Here is a 16,265-nt window from a genome sequence, read left to right as displayed (position 1 = left end):
GATCTGATTTGAGAAACAAATCTGATTTGCCTGCAGTGTGAACAAAGCCAAAGATACAAGTTAGGATCCAGAGGACGATTTTTCAGATGAATAAAAGGAGATAAAAAAAAAAATCTTCCTTGCATCTCTCTATCCTCCTCTCCTCTCTTTCCTCTAAGAAGATCCTCTAATGGAGGTACTCTTTGCATTTCAATGCAGCGCTTCTGCTTCCCTGACAGAGGGAATTTTTTCCTTGCTGAATAAATGAATAAATGAGTGTGGTAATTAAAAGCAAACTGACCTAGTTCTTATTTTCCTTTTTTTTTTTTTTTTGGACATTCCTTGTTCTCCCGGTCAAAGCTGGCAGTATGGATGTGATTGGCAGTTGGCTGTTGGTTTCCTTTAAAGTTATCAGGATTTATCAGTGGAGACAATTCTGTATCACTGCAGGACACACATACATATGGATAGGTACCACTGTGATTGCTTTGTAGTTGCGCTGTGTGCATGTCTGTGAGTCTACTGCCATCCCTTGCTACCTAATACTTCACACAAATCCAGCAAAATATTTTTTCTCGGAGATATAAAGTGAAAACAGCTCAGAGAGAAATCACAGCAATGGCTGCAGATTTTAAGGAGGAGGGAGAGGATAGATAGAAAAAGAATCATATCTGTGGGTTTGATGGTGGCTGAGAGCGGCAGACTGTAAATGGCTCTGAATGTCAATCAGCTGCCTTTAAAGCACCGTGGCTGCTGATATTTTGCAATCTTTACCGTCATTGGTTTGCGCCGGTGTTTGTTCTGATACATGCCAGCTAAAAAGTCAGTGGCGATTTTAGTTTGGTGCTATGTAGTTACAAGGAAAAATCTGTAAATGCTCAATCCTTCCAATGGCAGGTTCTCTGCTATATGTCTTCTTACAGCTTTTCAATTCAATTTTATTTATATAGCGCCAAATCACAACAAAAGTCATCTCAGGACACTTTTTACATGGAGCAGGTCTAGACCATACTCTTTAATTTACAGAGAGAGAGACCCAACAATTCCCCTATGAGTAAGCACTTGGCGACAGCGGTAAGGAAAAACTCCCCTTTAACAGGAAGAAACCTCAAGCAGAACCCGGCTCTAGGTAGATGGCCATCTGCTTTGACCGGCTGGGTTGAGAGCCAGTTTGCATGCAGGTGTGCTTGAAATGTCTTTTTTTCTTAAACTTTTTTTTTTTCCTCTCTACGTGTGTGTGTTTTGAAGTGCAATTTAATGAGTGTCGAACAGTGTGTGAAATCCGCAGGTGTCTGTCTGTGCATGGCGTCATATTTGAGGATTTTTAGATGATATTTTATTGAACATTATGATATATTTTTTATTATATAGTTTATTTGTGTTAAGTTGTATGAATATATGTAACTGTTTGGTGTATGCATGTAACTCTACATGTGTGCTTGCATGTGCAAAATCTTCGTCTTTCATATTTTCATTTGTAATGAGACTCTGTGTGTGTGTGTGTGTGTGTGTGCCTGTGTGTTTCAGTGTTCGAATTTGTATGTGTGTGGGTGCGTGTATGTGTGTGTGTGCACAGAAGCATGAGAGCAGTCTGCCAATTATGTATATTGAGTTTCTCTTCTGCTCACTTTACCTAAGTGCTCCAATTTGGCAGACGCACATAAACAGATGATCTATTGAGAGGAGAGAGAGCTGAACAAGGTAAGAGGGGGTGGACTCGAAGGACAATGGGGACGAAGGGTTATATGTGTATATATCTTTACATCAAAGAGAAAAACAGCACATGATTTATGCCATCATTTTTGTTGCCTATGCAACTCTTACAAGGTGCGTGAATTGGCCCTCTGTTGACTGGACGGACACTGAATAAGGACGCTGTTATTCATTGTTATCCAACTTGATAATAAATATAATGGCTGTATTTTTTTTCCTTAGACAGGTTTTACCACTGTCCACTTTAGAGTTTTGTCCATGTCCTTGCTTGTATATTAAAGTACTACTTAAGCAAAGAGAAGATGTAGACAACTGAGGTATGCTTGTATGTGTGCTTGAACGTGTGTAGGAAAGAGAGACAGAAATTCATCCTACCTTGTGCAAGGAGAAGGTGCGGACACAGAAAGTGGCCAATTCTATGGTGTCCAACAGGGTCACTTGGGTCATACCATAGGTTTCCGTGCCACGACTGGGCCAGTACTGGTCACATTTAATCTGGGACAGAGAAAGTGAGAGAGAGAAGAACAGATAGAGTTATCAGTTGCAATATCTATGTCATATTCTACTAAACTGTGTCTCCACTAATAAACAAGATCACATGAGAAGAGCACAGAAAAATTCAAATCAGAAAAATACATAGACTCACTCACTCACACTCACACTCACACTCACACACACACACACACACACACACACACACACACACACACACACACACACACACACACACCAGCTCATACAGTATTCCCTCTTGTGGATTAAAACACCAGGCAGTGTTGACAGAAACACTGTGGTAGCTTCTCTCTATTTCACATCAGAGAAACAACACTGTGCACAATGAACATGGAATGTGACCAGACTGTCACAGAAACTCGTCTCCTCCAGCTTAACTTCAACAACCCCAAACAATTCCTGCCTGCACCCTTGCCTCACTCAATCACAAACAATTCTTAATTCAGTATATGTCAAAATAATAACAATGAACTTTATTTATATAGCACTTTTCTTAACAATGTTAGCGTGCTTTACAAAAAGAAAATAAAACCGGAAAAAGCTGATTAAAAGGAAGTAGAGACAATAATAAAAAGCCTGATAAAGTGTAATCATTTCAGATTAATACCTAATTTTTCCAAAAAGTTAAGTTTTTTATCAAATCTTGGATAGATATCTTATTTTGAGTCAAAATGTTTTAGCTGTTTTTCGTCCAGTGAAGCAGTGGTTCTACAGTATATCTGTATCTCTATAAAATGCAACACCTGCTTCCCCCCAGTCCTCCCCTGTCAGCCCATCTAATAAAGATTCATTCAATAAGGGGTGTGACGCGCCGGCAGACATCTGATGAGATGTGACAGCTAGTGAGGGAGATGCGCTGCTCTCCAGCTTTCTCTCCCATTTCCTGCTCGAGCTGACACTCAAGTTCTACTGCCCGCTAATCCTGATCACGTTTGACAGGAGTGGAACGCACATGTCAGGATGGAGAATAGGTAAACAATTGAAAAGGGATAAGGGGAGGGAAGATGAGTGGAGACACCTGAAGTGAGTGAGCCTGATGTTGACACAGGTTTTGGTTGACAGGATGAAACATCACATTTGGCTTTTTGACATTCTGACAACCCTACTTCTTGATAGCAAAGACAATTATCTCCGTGGATCCGTCCTAATGGTGCACTCACACCATATGGCTTTATTTATTTCTTGTTTTCGTAGCGCTCACCTGTATTTTCAGCTCGTCATTTAGAGAAATGGCTCGTATGACAGGCACTTTGTTTACATAACGACTAGCTGTCACTATGGGAAAACAGAACTGATGTACAACTGTCAAACACTTAACAGACTTCCTTAACAGAGCCAATGTGCTTTAAATTGAATCACTGTGATCACAGTAACAGCTGCCATTTTTATTCTACATTTACCATTTAAAATCTGATTGTTTGTGGTTGTAAAGTGATGCTGTTGAGCTGTATAATATCTCTAGAAAGTGCTCCTTTCTAGACATGTTTTTCACCTTGTGGCTTCTTCCCATGGATGGAACATAAAACAAACAGTGGACTAGTGTAATCGCATCCTGATATATCTTTACTCCCTACTGAAACTAAGCCACTGTGCTCCCCAGGCACTTTTTCCTCTAACTTCCACTATCAACAGATGGCCGTGGGAGGCACTGGCCACAGGTACCTCAAAAAACTCCATTGCACTCTATCGCTTAAAATTTAAATTTAGCTTCCTGCACTGTACAAGTAGCTAAAACTCTCTGACTTGCTAAGCTCTCAGAGCTGTAGGGAACATGCAACAGCTTGTCGTTTTTCAAAACAAGGAAATTCAAATAAGGAGAGCAAAGAGAGTGAAATCTGTGAAGATACTCCAAGAGGACATATCCTAACTTATCAGATGTGCCCAGGTAGACCGTCTTTGAGTTAACTCTGTTTTATTGCCCACCTCTGCTGTGTTCACCACCCCATTCAAATTTCCAGACTTCTCTCAAAGCAATCCATCTCAAGAAAATGAAGTCTGATTACCTACCAATGAGGTTCAGGTGTGCAACTGGGAAATCAATGTAAAGCTGTGCCATTTTCACACAGCTGGCTCTTGTACTTGGTCTTGTGAATCAGTGATTTGATTTTGAGGTTTATTTAAAAACAACATTTCAAAGTGGTTTGTGAGGTCACTGGAGGGGAGCATTGAAAAGAAACCTACGAAAAGCAGGGCCCAGCCTATACCCCTGAAATTGATTGAGCCGACTTACCCGTGACTTCTCCTCTAGTCTGGTCATCATGACCACAGTGGCTGCTCTCTGTTCCCACACCATCCTCCAAAAGTCGCCGAATGTCTCCGGTAATGGACCCTGGGTGGCGATGTAAGCATTCTGCTTCCTGTAGCCATCAATGTAGTTGGCATTGATATAGTCGCTACCTGTGATTCCTAGATACAAACCACAGTGAAAAAGATTGTGAGATTAAACAATGTATTGTTAATCCATCTCTCTGCCTTCACGTCTTCATCATTTTACTTTTCTAAGTGTTTGCATCCTTTTGTTTTGTGCCATCTGCCTCGATAATTCACACACACTGCCCCTGTTTTCCAATCAATGAAGGTGTAAAGATTCTAGATTGCAAATAAGGAAACAAGTAAATTACTTATATAATGAGTCTTCACACATCTCATTGTTGAAACAAGTAAAAATTGGCTAAGATAAGGTAGATCTAGATAGCTCCAGGGCTTAAAATGTTCTGGTTATTAATCTTGTCTAATAGACCTGCAGAAAAGTTTGTTTGGAAAATAATACATATTTTAAGATGATATAAAATCAAAAAGTGATGTTAGTAGCTATTCCACAACCCTTCTCTCATTCCTCCTTGTAGGACACCTCTGTTGTTGTTCCATTCCAATGGATTCAAATGCAGAAGTGCTTCTGTCACAAATTCCTGTACTGCTGTTTTTTAGTTTCTTTTTTATTTTACCTCTGTGGTTCTGCCTAAATTGCTGTGGATGTGTTGCACCAGCCTCCATCTGATTTACCACTATGGCTATAGTGTGAAGATGGAAGATAGTGAGGAGTAAATCAGTAGATCAAGCCAGCATCCCTCACAGCCCCCCCAACATGCTCGGTTACACTCCGGTCCCACTAGCTGGAAGGAACCCCTCTGTACTGCTGTGTAAATGAATGTGTACTGGCAACATTTTAATGCCGATGATAGTGCTTGTAAGCTCCATCTCAAAATCCTGCATCCACTGACTGCATGTAACTATCAAAGTATTCAACGGCATCCTTTAATGTGTCTACAGCAGTAACAGAACACTTCAAAGCTTAAATATGTAGTTGACTGCAAGGCTTCATCAGGGTTGCTCATGATATCAAGTGTACAAAGTTATATAACGATGAAACAGGCCTCTAGTCTCATCATGTGCTGTACAAAACTGTCATCGAGCTCTGATCTGCACCTGTGAAGAGCACCGCTGTGCACAGGGCATCTACAATTTAAGATAATGATGACACTTAAAATCGTAGTATAAAATCTTGTGCATCTTGCCAAACTGTCATAAAGAGTGAAACGATGTGACTGTGCAGCACACAAAAAGTCGAGGAGTCCTTGAGCTTGATGCAGAAAACCTTCTGACTCAGTTTATGCCAAAGTGTCGTTAATGTAAACAAGATAATCTGTGATTAGGGTATGTCTAACACAGAGCATCTGACAATGATAAGACAGAACATCACCCATCTTCATTTAACCAACTTCTACAACCCTGTCACTTGAAAACAGACTCCAGCGTGGTGGCATCTGTGTTTGAGAGTCACGTCTCTTTGACTGACGTCTCCTCACTCAAGCGACAAACAATGAAACACTCGACTGGGCTAATTTAGGAGAGGAGACGCAGTGAGGACAACAACCAGGGTGGAGAGGAAGAATAAGATAGAGAAAGAGGTGGGGGAGAGAGAGAGAGAGAGAGAGAGAGAGAGAGAGAGAGAGAGAGAGAGAGAGAGAGAGAGAGAGAGAGAGAGAGAGAGAGAGAGAGAGAGAGAGAGAGAGAGAGAGAGAGATGGGGGAAAGGCACAAAAAAGACAAGAGAAGAAAGGATAAAAGAATAAAAGACAGAATAGAAAAAAGAAGAAAGAAACAGAAAGCCAAATGCCATTAAAACGGATACCACGTCGCACAATCTGACTGTGGTGCCTTGGCTTTAGTCATAGCTAAATGAACAGAGAATGGCGGCGTGCATGAATTGTTCTACTGCTGCGACTAATGGCAAAATCACTGCAGTGTAAAATAGAAATTTCAGACTTGATTAATTTATGTATTTATGGACGAGGCATTTTTCCTTGGGATAATTTTGTTATGCGTGTTGTTTCACCCTCAGATTGGCCTGACTATTGCGAAATGTCGAAATCTAGTTGGAGCAGTTAGCTCACACAAAAGGAGAGAACTGTGGAGTAGGGAGTTTGGCACTACTGTGAGGAGTCGGGAGGCTCTTCTGGTGATGCAACGGCAGAACAATGTCAGCGGTGAAGGGTGACTACCTCTGACAATGTCCCTTGAGATTTGGAAGTCAGAGGAAGAATTTTACTGGCTCTAAGATTCTCAGTACTGTGTCTACGGGCAGTTAGAGGGAAGTCATGAGAGAGGGGCAGATCTGATGAGACAAATGGGACGGTGAAAACACTGGTTAAATTCCTGGGTCACTCTGACTGTGAGATCTGATTGAGTGCTGGGCCCAAAGATGAGCTGAAACAAGTCCTCGCCTCAGCCCAAAAATAATTCCATTAAATAAACTGCTTAGCTAAGGAGGAACAAGTTGAGCTGAAACAAGTCTTCCGCTCAACCACCGACAAAATTTCGTTCAGTTTTATTCTGTAAATTCACTGCTTATCACATATTTCTTTCAATTTCACTTCATGTTTTTTTCTATTTTGCTTCATGCTACTGTGATGACTCACGACATGTCCTGTGAAGGCCAACCCAGTAGTGTAGTTCTGTCTTTTCTTTCAGCTATCCTTTGTTCTTTTCTGGTTAAGTAAAGAATCAGCTACAGCACGGCCCCATTCTCTATATATTATTCAATTATATACTTTCAAATTCTACAGTATTTTACTGCCTTGATTGTACTTAATATATTCTATTTTGCACTGCTATGCACTGTTCTAGCTTGGTCTTAACTGTCTAGTCCCATCTGGTCTAGTGTACGTCTGTTCAGTAGAAATTTCTAATTACTTAAACCAACTATGATTATGAGGATTTCCCATGTGAGCTCAGCTCATCTCTGAGATGGTGAAGGTGCAGGATGTGAGGATGAGTGAGCCTTACCCTCGATGGGAGCCAGGATGACGCGGGAGTGGTCGTAGGCGATGACGTTGGCATAACGATTTTTGGGCTTGTTCACCTCCAGGTTGGAGTGTTCCCAGGTGAACTGCTGGCCTGGATCGATAGACTGACGGGAACAGAGACAGGCAGAACATGCACACACAAAAAACATTAGAAGCACCATGAGAGGAGCTGAGCAATAACAATACGGCTTGAATGTTATCATAGAAAGAATAGTAGGAGGGGGGAGGGAGAGATTGAAACTGTGATTTCCCTAAAGGAAAAAGAACATGGTATCATGAAAATCTGCACACTGCTTGGTTTAAATACTCATAGCAGCTGCACACACTACTTTATCAAGATCATTAATGTAGCAAGCGTATAATGACAAATAACAATATTGATGAAGGTGGCTGCTGCCCCCCTTGAGGGGTGGGTGTGGAACAAGGCCCGACACTCAGGTGGAGGAAAAAATTAGCTGTCTCTTTACAATTAAGAATTCTGGATAAATATTCTGTTTACTTGTCAGGATCATTTAGTTTTCCATTACGATCTGTGGTTTTCTCATAGGTGTCTAGTGCTCTGTTGACGAGTTGTTGGTGGCTGGAGAGAGACTTACATTAAAATAAGGTCCAACTGGAAATATGATCTAACAATTTGTATTCAATCATAACAGCAATAGGGTCTTCTTTAAATAGAGCTTCCCTTTGTGTCAAGCTCTTTTCATATTTTTTTTCTTGTTCTCTCTCTTTCTTTCTGCCCTTTCTTTTCTCTAGCCCTCTTTCTTTGTCCTGTTTTTCTTATCTGTATCTCCTCATCTCCCTTTCAAAGTCTTCCAGTCTTTGTGCATGTTTCTTTATCTCTTTATCTCCTTCTCCATCTCCCGACTCCTCTCTGATGTTTATACTCCATCTCTATACAGCAGTCACCCACCTGTTCTCCTGCTATTTTCCCTTTTCCTCTAGTGTACCTTGAGGCAGCGCACATGTGTGTATTTGTGTGTGCGCAAGTATAAAGATTGGGGTCACTTCCCTGAAACATTGCTCAATTCAAAAATTGAAAAACACATCTGTGCACTCGAAGCATCAATAATATTTTACATAAATTACATTTAGGGAACATTTGCGGGAAAAAGTCCACTCCTCAATTTCAGGAGTAACTAATTCCAGAAATGATTTAAAAATTGATTAAGCAATAATTACTCAAGTGCTACTGTAACAGCTCCAATTCCTCCTTCTTACTCCTCCTTATGAGCCATGATGACAAGTTTGCTGTTGAATCATAGCTCCTACAAAGAAGTCAAGGTTTGCAGGACATGGCTTCAAACTACCCGACAGCATACTGGTTTCAGTATCGTCAGGTAAAACTGTGGCTGCATTTTCATTGCTATTTGTATGTCAGATTATCTCCTCTTCATCTCCGCTTTCCAGCTGTGATACCCTGCTCTCTCTCTACCCTCACTGAATCCTCATCATTAACCAAGCCTCCCCACCTCATCTCTCTGCTTTCTCCCCTCTTCCCTCCATTTTTTCCCTCCTCCCTCACATCCCGCCTGGCTAAAAACCAATCAGTCAAAGCCCTGCAGAGCTGCGCTTGGCAAGCCGGGGCGCCCGGACGAGCAGCCATTCATCAAGAAAATAACAAAATTAAAATTACACTTCTCTATTTAATTTGGTCATTTATTTTTCCTGGGGGGTGGCTGTGTGAAGGGGCAGGAGAGGGAGTGAAAAAGACTGAGTGGGAGAGGAGATGAGCGGGCGGTTTCATCCTCTCTTAAAGCCAAGTAATTAGAAGTTGTAGTCGTAGCAAACCGTCAACTTTAGTATCGCGTCTCTCGTCTCTCTTCCTCCCTGAATGGAACAAGCTTGTCCCTTTGGTACACAGCCCGGATGTGGATTTATGAATAATAGATACCAAAGAAATACTGGATCGCTATGAGAAGTCATTATCCACCAACATCCACCGGCAGGCATGATGACGGCAATCTATGCTGGTATACCCGCTTCCTACCTTAGCCTGGCATGCAGCAAGGCGACAGGCACAGTGATTTAGGGATGGTGAGGAGGGGATATTGCTTGTATGCAAACGAGAGCTGATTCAGCGCTCCTGATTTCTAATCAACTCTGGTGTCATTTATAACCGCCGCGGTCTCAGAGCTCAGACAGCTCAGTTACCCCCTCCACACACAAACACACACTCACACACACTCACACACAGTGCGAGTTCTGCGCAACAGACAAGACCATATCTCCATTTAGGAAGAAAGAAAATCTTTACTCTTCTGTAAGTTTACTGCTGTGTGTTTAAAAAATTCAAAACACATTTATTAATCAATATTAAGGGAAAAAAATGACAATTAATTAAATTTCCTAAAAATAAAAGACAGCCATAACCTTTAATCTGTAATTGCTGGTCTTTAATGAAGGTAAAGGAAGTGTTTAAAAAAAGTGTTTCTGTTTTCTCAGCTTAACACAGTTCAATGTACTGCCATCTTCTAAGAAAGTAGAGGCATTTTGAATGCAAAAAAACAAACATATATTTTATTTTGGGGCATAAATATTAAACCACTTTTTCTTGCCCATAGTTCCTGTGTTAGGACTGGATACGTTACATTATGATTTTGAATAAATCGCATTTGGGGATTTAGGAGTTACCACAACTGAAGGGAATTTCACAATTGAAAATGACAATGGTCTTGCTCATCTGATATATCTGAGAGGATATTCATCTGGGTATTTCACAATTGTACCATCAGCTACAGCACTGTCAACGAAAAAAAAGACTTAAAAGAAAACAAACAGCCATTTCCTTTGGGGAAAGAAGGGACTTTTATGTTTCTTTCTGATGAGACCACGATCAGACAGATATTAATACTCTGCTGGAACTATGACCCTTTAACTTTTGGCCCACTCACCTCATATTCCTGGGAGAGCTTGAGATTGTCGTTGGCCTTGAGGAGCTCTGTGTGTTCAGCCAGCTCTGAGATAGGGATGGGAGGGTGATTCATCATACCTGCTTGCCAAAAAATGGAGAGAAAAATTCCAGAAGATAGGAAATAAAGTTTATTAGTATAGCAATCAGAACACCAGTTCAAAACTCACAAATCACACAACACACCATTTATGGGTGAGAAGTTCTTGCTTACATAACAATGGACGCTGGGTTTTAGTGGTGAGGAAGCTTGTGCAGAATGTGGTGAATGTGACACACAGCAAAAATGTATTGACTAGTGATGTTACAGGAATATGATTGGACCAGGCCAGAGCTCAAAAATAGCTAAGTTTGTTCGAGCAGGGCTGATTGATTATTTGCCAAAATGGCTGGTAGACAATGGTCATGATGCAGACAAAGAGACGACCTATTAAAGTTGCTGAGTGTTGCCAGAGGAAAACCCAGACCAACTATGTCTCAAACATTCAGAGGCATCAATAATTTTTAATAGCTTGGGAAATGAGTTACAAATCACACAAGATGAAAAAGGTTTCGACAGCGAAATCACGGACAAGAAACACTACAGTCCTTTTCACTCCTTAAATCAGTGAAATGCTTATGTTGACAAAAATACCATGCACTCCTCATTGAAGCTTATCAAAAGTAACATTTCAATCCTGGATTACTAGTTGGTGATCAAACAACTCTGAAATGGAAATAAGGATGGTTTTACTTCAAGCAGATCTTACAAATTCAAACAGACTGCATTATTTCTCATTACCTATACATGAATACTATGTATCATTATTTTCAACATTTATACTTCATTGCTTTCAGCACCATCCTCATTAAAAAAGAAACATGAGAGAGAAGCTAAGACACATTCTTCTGGATCAGACCTAACATATCTTTCTAATCTGTAATGCTCTTGTTGTGCTGCGTTGTTAGCACGGTGACCAATTTTGACTGTCGCCTTTATAAAAAAGGAGCTTATTCTAGAGGGGAGCACTGACCTGGGGGCTCATGGGAGGGGAGGTGGGAGGGGGATACGGAGGTTTAGGAGTTGACAAGTGTGAGTGATGCTGAGTGACACAGTGAGCTGCTCCATTCCAGTCAGCCAATGCAAAGCAAGCAAGCTGCTGTTCCTACCCTTTCCTCCATCTGCTTGTTCCCTCAAACAAAGGAACATTGGCTCTAAGATGAACACCCCTTATCTTCCAAAATCACAAAAAAACATGCTACTCAGTTGCATATCCGATGCACACTTCTCCCAAATCCTTCTGCCATTTATCCAAAGGAATTCCCAGAAAGAACTAGCTTTTCAGTTGGGTGGGAAAATTCTAAGATTTTTTTTTTTTTTGTTTGCTCCAATATCCACTGAATATTGTGTTGCTGCTGCAACAATATTATCAGCACTGCTGTGCACTCCAGTCACTAATCCATTTAGGAGCATAAAGCTGAGGCCATGTAATGGAATATGGAGCAGCCATAGATTGTGGCTCTGTCCCTGCATGAGGCCTGGCAGTACTTAACGCTTTCATATTTTTAGTAAGGGACCTTTTTTTCTGTCGAGTGTCGAGGTCAAAAGTCGAAAAAATGTTGACATCTCTTCAAAAAAAAGTTTTCCAGGCTTAATTGAGCATGCGAATCGACATAATCACATTAACCATCCTTAATTTTCTCTCTCTGACAATGCTTAATATCCCTCCAATGTCAAGGGGGGTCACCAATGTTTTGGCTGCTTTTGTTGCACTTAAAAGGGGGGGGGAGGGGCCCAACTCTCTGTGCTGACAGTCTTCATTAGTAATGGCAATTTATTTTACACTGAGAGAACAATGCAGCAGCGTCAATTACATGAAGATTAACAAAGATTACAATACATATATGAGACAAATGGAGATGACACTGGATGCCGTGACATCCTCCGGAAAATGAATGGACACACTGCATTAACAGACTAGTTGACGAGAGTTGTCCAACAAACACCCATGCCCTTCTTAATGGATCATTTAAATGCTGTTTACTGAATTAATAGTGCTCCTCTAAATTTTAAAGCCTATCGTTACTCCTTTCAATGTCTTAATGTGATCTCAAACAGAACCTTGCAAGGTAAGGGGAGACCTCAAATAATATTAAGATATTTGGTGTGTTTATTTATTCATACTTGAATGAGACAGTTATTAATCACTTGTGGGAATTCATTGAGATGAACATCAAGAAAGAGAGCAAAATTTCAAATTAAATTTGGTTGTCAGTCTACTTGTTTCAAATTCAAAGGGAAAAGGTATCAGAAGCTATGAGGGAAATAAGTAAATGTGTATGCAAATGAGGGGCTCACACTTCTCCTTGAGAGAACAAGAGCGGGTTGTTTGAGGCGAGATCAAAGAATGTTTGTATGTGTATGTGTGTGTGTGTGTGCATGGTTGTATCCGTGTATGTGTATTTGTGAGTGTGCATGAGTTACAGATGTACTCAAACTCCATCAATTCCTTTCAGTTTTTGTTTGCTGCCCACATTACTGTCTGCATGTGTAAGTGCCTGCTATGGTTAGATAGATATATCAAGCCACAGTGTTTACATATACATCCAAATGAACCATGATGCACTGCCAGTTAAATAGGCTGAAGGTTATACATTCTAGTTTTTGTTCATTACTTCAAACTTCGGTGGAATGTTCTGTGAAAGTTTTGTGAGAGCAATTTGAATACTCACGACTGTAAGAGGCTTAAATCCATTATTTCATCTTCATCCATCTTTGCCTTTTGTCAACATAACCGATTGCTATAAGTTGTCATATTTACTCTGATGAACCTCACAGCTAAACACATCTGTTTGTGTATCTTCTCTCTCTCTCAGTGTAGTTTTCCCTTCTAAGCCATTTGTTTTGTTCTAAAGACAAATGAGTCAATCGCAGCCGATTTGTTTTCTTTTTCATATTGTCATTTATACACTGCACGGCGCAGTGCAATGTTTACCCAAGAAAAGATTTACTTTCTAAACTAAGCTTTGCTATGACCCGGACTTGAGCAAAGTCACTCAAGGACAAATAGCTGTTATTCTCTACCCCCCACTCCCATGCTCTCGTCCTTCTGTTCAACAAAACCCCCTCGCCAACAGCTTTTTTCTATTCACGTGCAGACTCTTCCGTTTTTTTCCGTCGCAATCAACTGCGTGATCAATGAACACAGAAAAACAAACTAGCGTCTAATTACACATTTCCAATCTCTCGATCTGCAGTCGATGCGCCTGAGAAGTATAATGATTTTTTTTTGATAAGCCAAACCAATCTCTCTCCAAAAGCCTATTTATGATATTGCGTATTTCTAGATAAAAGGGAAGAAGTCTGTCTGTGGGTAAGCAAAGAAAATAAAAGGGGGAAAAAGGGGGGTTAGAGGAAACCCAGAAACTCTGCTTTTTCTCTCAGATGATCCTTCAGTGAGCAGGGAGAGAGGGTGATCAAATGTCGAGCCATTGTTTGCCACCGCTTTAATTAATTCTGCTCGTTATCTCCGAGCACAGAAAAGACCCCGTTAGTTCAGAATGGAAATGGAGCAGTGGTGGTGAAGGAGGAGGAGGAAGAAGAAGGGAGAACAACAACAAGGAGGTGAGGAAGGGGAGGAAGAGAAAGAGGGATAACAGAGATTGTACCCCTGTAAAAAAAAAAAAAACTAAAAAAAAAAACAAAAAAAAAACGCTCAACCATCTCTGCATCTGCAGAAGTGATCGCACAGGTTATTTATGCATGGTGGATTAATGCACAGCCAACAGCCCAAGTGAATATTGTGACTGACATCCAATTAAAGTAAAAAAAAAAAAACAAAACAAAGAAACAGCCCAGTATGCCAATAGAAACCAACATAAAATTAATTAGTGCTTAAATTTTGCTGCATCATGTGAAAAAACAAACAAATGCAAATTATGTATTTGTAAATGGAGGCAAGCGGTGCTTGAAAAAAAACAAAACAAAAAGAAAGCTGGTACGCAAATGCTAAAAGCATAGAGACTAACTTTCATAGTCAAAATCTGCTTCACTCTGAGGACTGCTTAGACCAGAATCTGAAAGAACAGCAAACATAAGGAAAATGGTTTCAAAAAGGCTGTAATGCAACAGAAAAGGCTTTTAAAAAAGAAAACATAAAAATGAGCAAAATGATAAAAGGCCAAGAAATAAAACACAAAGGAAATAGTACATTCTTTTTACCAACAGTTTACCGTCAGTAAACTCAACTCAAACCTTCTCAGGGTGGCCTGAATGACAGATTTGAGGCCAGACTGCAACACAGACATGAAAAAGTAGGGCAAACATTTTCAGATCAGACCTTCCGCTACCAAATCCCAATCAGTGCCACAGTCCTCCTCAGGAGCAGTCTGGTTAGCCATGGGTGTCAGCCCCTGCTTCCCCTGCTGAGAAACCCTACTGCAAAGCCCCATATCAACAGTCATAGAGATCAGGGATAAAAAAAAAAAATTGATTCGCTATCTCTGAGCTTTCATAAATGCCAGTTGGAAGGGCCTATTGAGAGGAATAAGAAAGAGACAGAGACGGGAAAAACCAGCTTATGTTTCCTGGTGAAAACTAATTCTGAAAGGTTCCTTTGTCCGTGGCTTGGTGCTGAGACATTGGGAGTGAAAGGTGTGGAAAAGTATCCGCATTTTTGGCTGACAGCTGTGGAGTTAGAGCTGATGGGAGTCAGAGCTCAGAGGAGTGTGGTGATGGTTCAACATCTTATCTGCTCCAGAGGAGAAGTCCTCTGAGGCTGTAACCAGCAATACTATGTCTAGGTAGACTCAAGTCTCCTTAACTGTTCAAGCAGAAAGGAGCCATCTTTAACAACGCACAGCAAAATTGGACATGTGGCTAAGAGATGCAGTTTGATGGGATGGCTGCTAACCTACCCATCAAGGGAAAGGAAATTAATTTTCGCCAGGGCTGAAACTAAATTAGAGAAACAGGGTGACGAAGATAGAAAGGATCACCCAATGATGGGAACATGGATCCAACAGGCAGTTGTTCCAGAGAATGTATGAGGAGTGAGAAATGGAAGGAAAGGAAATATGATTTGAGGACAAAATTAAATTTCTATGAAAAATTTTCTGTTCTCTTCCCAGAAAGCCTGGGGCCCAAAAACAAAAAAAACATGCTGTGAGATAGAAAAAATGCAGGTAGGTCATCATTCCCAGTTGGAAGCCAAAATATGTTATAAATTTATTTTTTTTTCCAGATGGAAAATAGGATGTACAGTGTGCTCGCCTAAAACAGTGCTAAAATCAAATCCTGCAATTTGAAAAAAATGGCTTAACTGAGTTATGGTGGGTTTACCTTTCAATGACATCTTGATGAGAGGATGCGTGGCCAAAGGCGCCAAATAAGTGCAGACAGATGAAGACATCGAACATCCCCCTCTCCCTAATTGATTTGTGACAATGACTAATTAAACCAAGCAGGGGGCACTCTGATCCACTGTCTCCAAATGTCATTCATCACAGCAGGAGGGAGGTACAGGCACGTCTGATTATGTTTATGTGCGAGTGCGCGCTGTCTGTGTGTGTGTGTGTGTGTTTTCGATAGAACTGTTTGTGAGGAGGAGGGCACGGTTGTTGAAGTCGTTGCTGTAATCTGGAGAAACAAGTAGGTTGCTGATGCATGCGAGCGATTGGCTGATGTTCGTGGATTTGCAAGAATGTGATGCTGTCTACAAGCTTAAATGTATAAGTCACTTTTCTGACAGAGTTATGGGGGCGTGATATAATATGCCATGCTGTATTGAAGGGAGGAGATAAAGAGAAACAGAGATGAAGACGGCTGAAATATAAAATATATCAGAGATAGGTTACAGAGTAAACCCA

The 16,265-nt window shown here is 40.7% G+C and overlaps 1 protein-coding gene across 5 annotated transcripts in view; it reads right to left on the bottom strand.

Annotated features, from left to right (window-relative positions):
• ptprsa (protein tyrosine phosphatase receptor type Sa) overlaps window positions 1-16,265 on the bottom strand; it is a 250,536-nt gene that overhangs the window by 20,071 nt on the left and 214,200 nt on the right. For 3 of the 5 annotated variants that reach the window (XM_067596688.1, XM_067596687.1, XM_067596689.1), the window contains 5 exons: window positions 14,427-14,474; window positions 10,402-10,499; window positions 7,491-7,614; window positions 4,436-4,611; window positions 2,068-2,187 (listed from right to left, as the gene is read on the bottom strand). In XM_067596688.1, coding sequence (XP_067452789.1) covers window positions 2,068-2,187; window positions 4,436-4,611; window positions 7,491-7,614; window positions 10,402-10,499; window positions 14,427-14,474 — 566 coding nt within the window. The remainder of the gene's footprint in view (window positions 1-2,067; window positions 2,188-4,435; window positions 4,612-7,490; window positions 7,615-10,401; window positions 10,500-14,426; window positions 14,475-16,265) is intronic. The other 2 variants (XM_067596690.1, XM_067596692.1) reach the window with 1 other exon arrangement.

This window comes from Thunnus thynnus, chromosome 8 (assembly GCF_963924715.1).
Source record: "Thunnus thynnus chromosome 8, fThuThy2.1, whole genome shotgun sequence".
Lineage (NCBI taxonomy): Eukaryota > Metazoa > Chordata > Actinopteri > Scombriformes > Scombridae > Thunnus > Thunnus thynnus.
The sequence above is the reverse complement of the archived record's forward strand: the minus strand, read 5'-3'. Positions and strand labels throughout refer to the sequence as shown.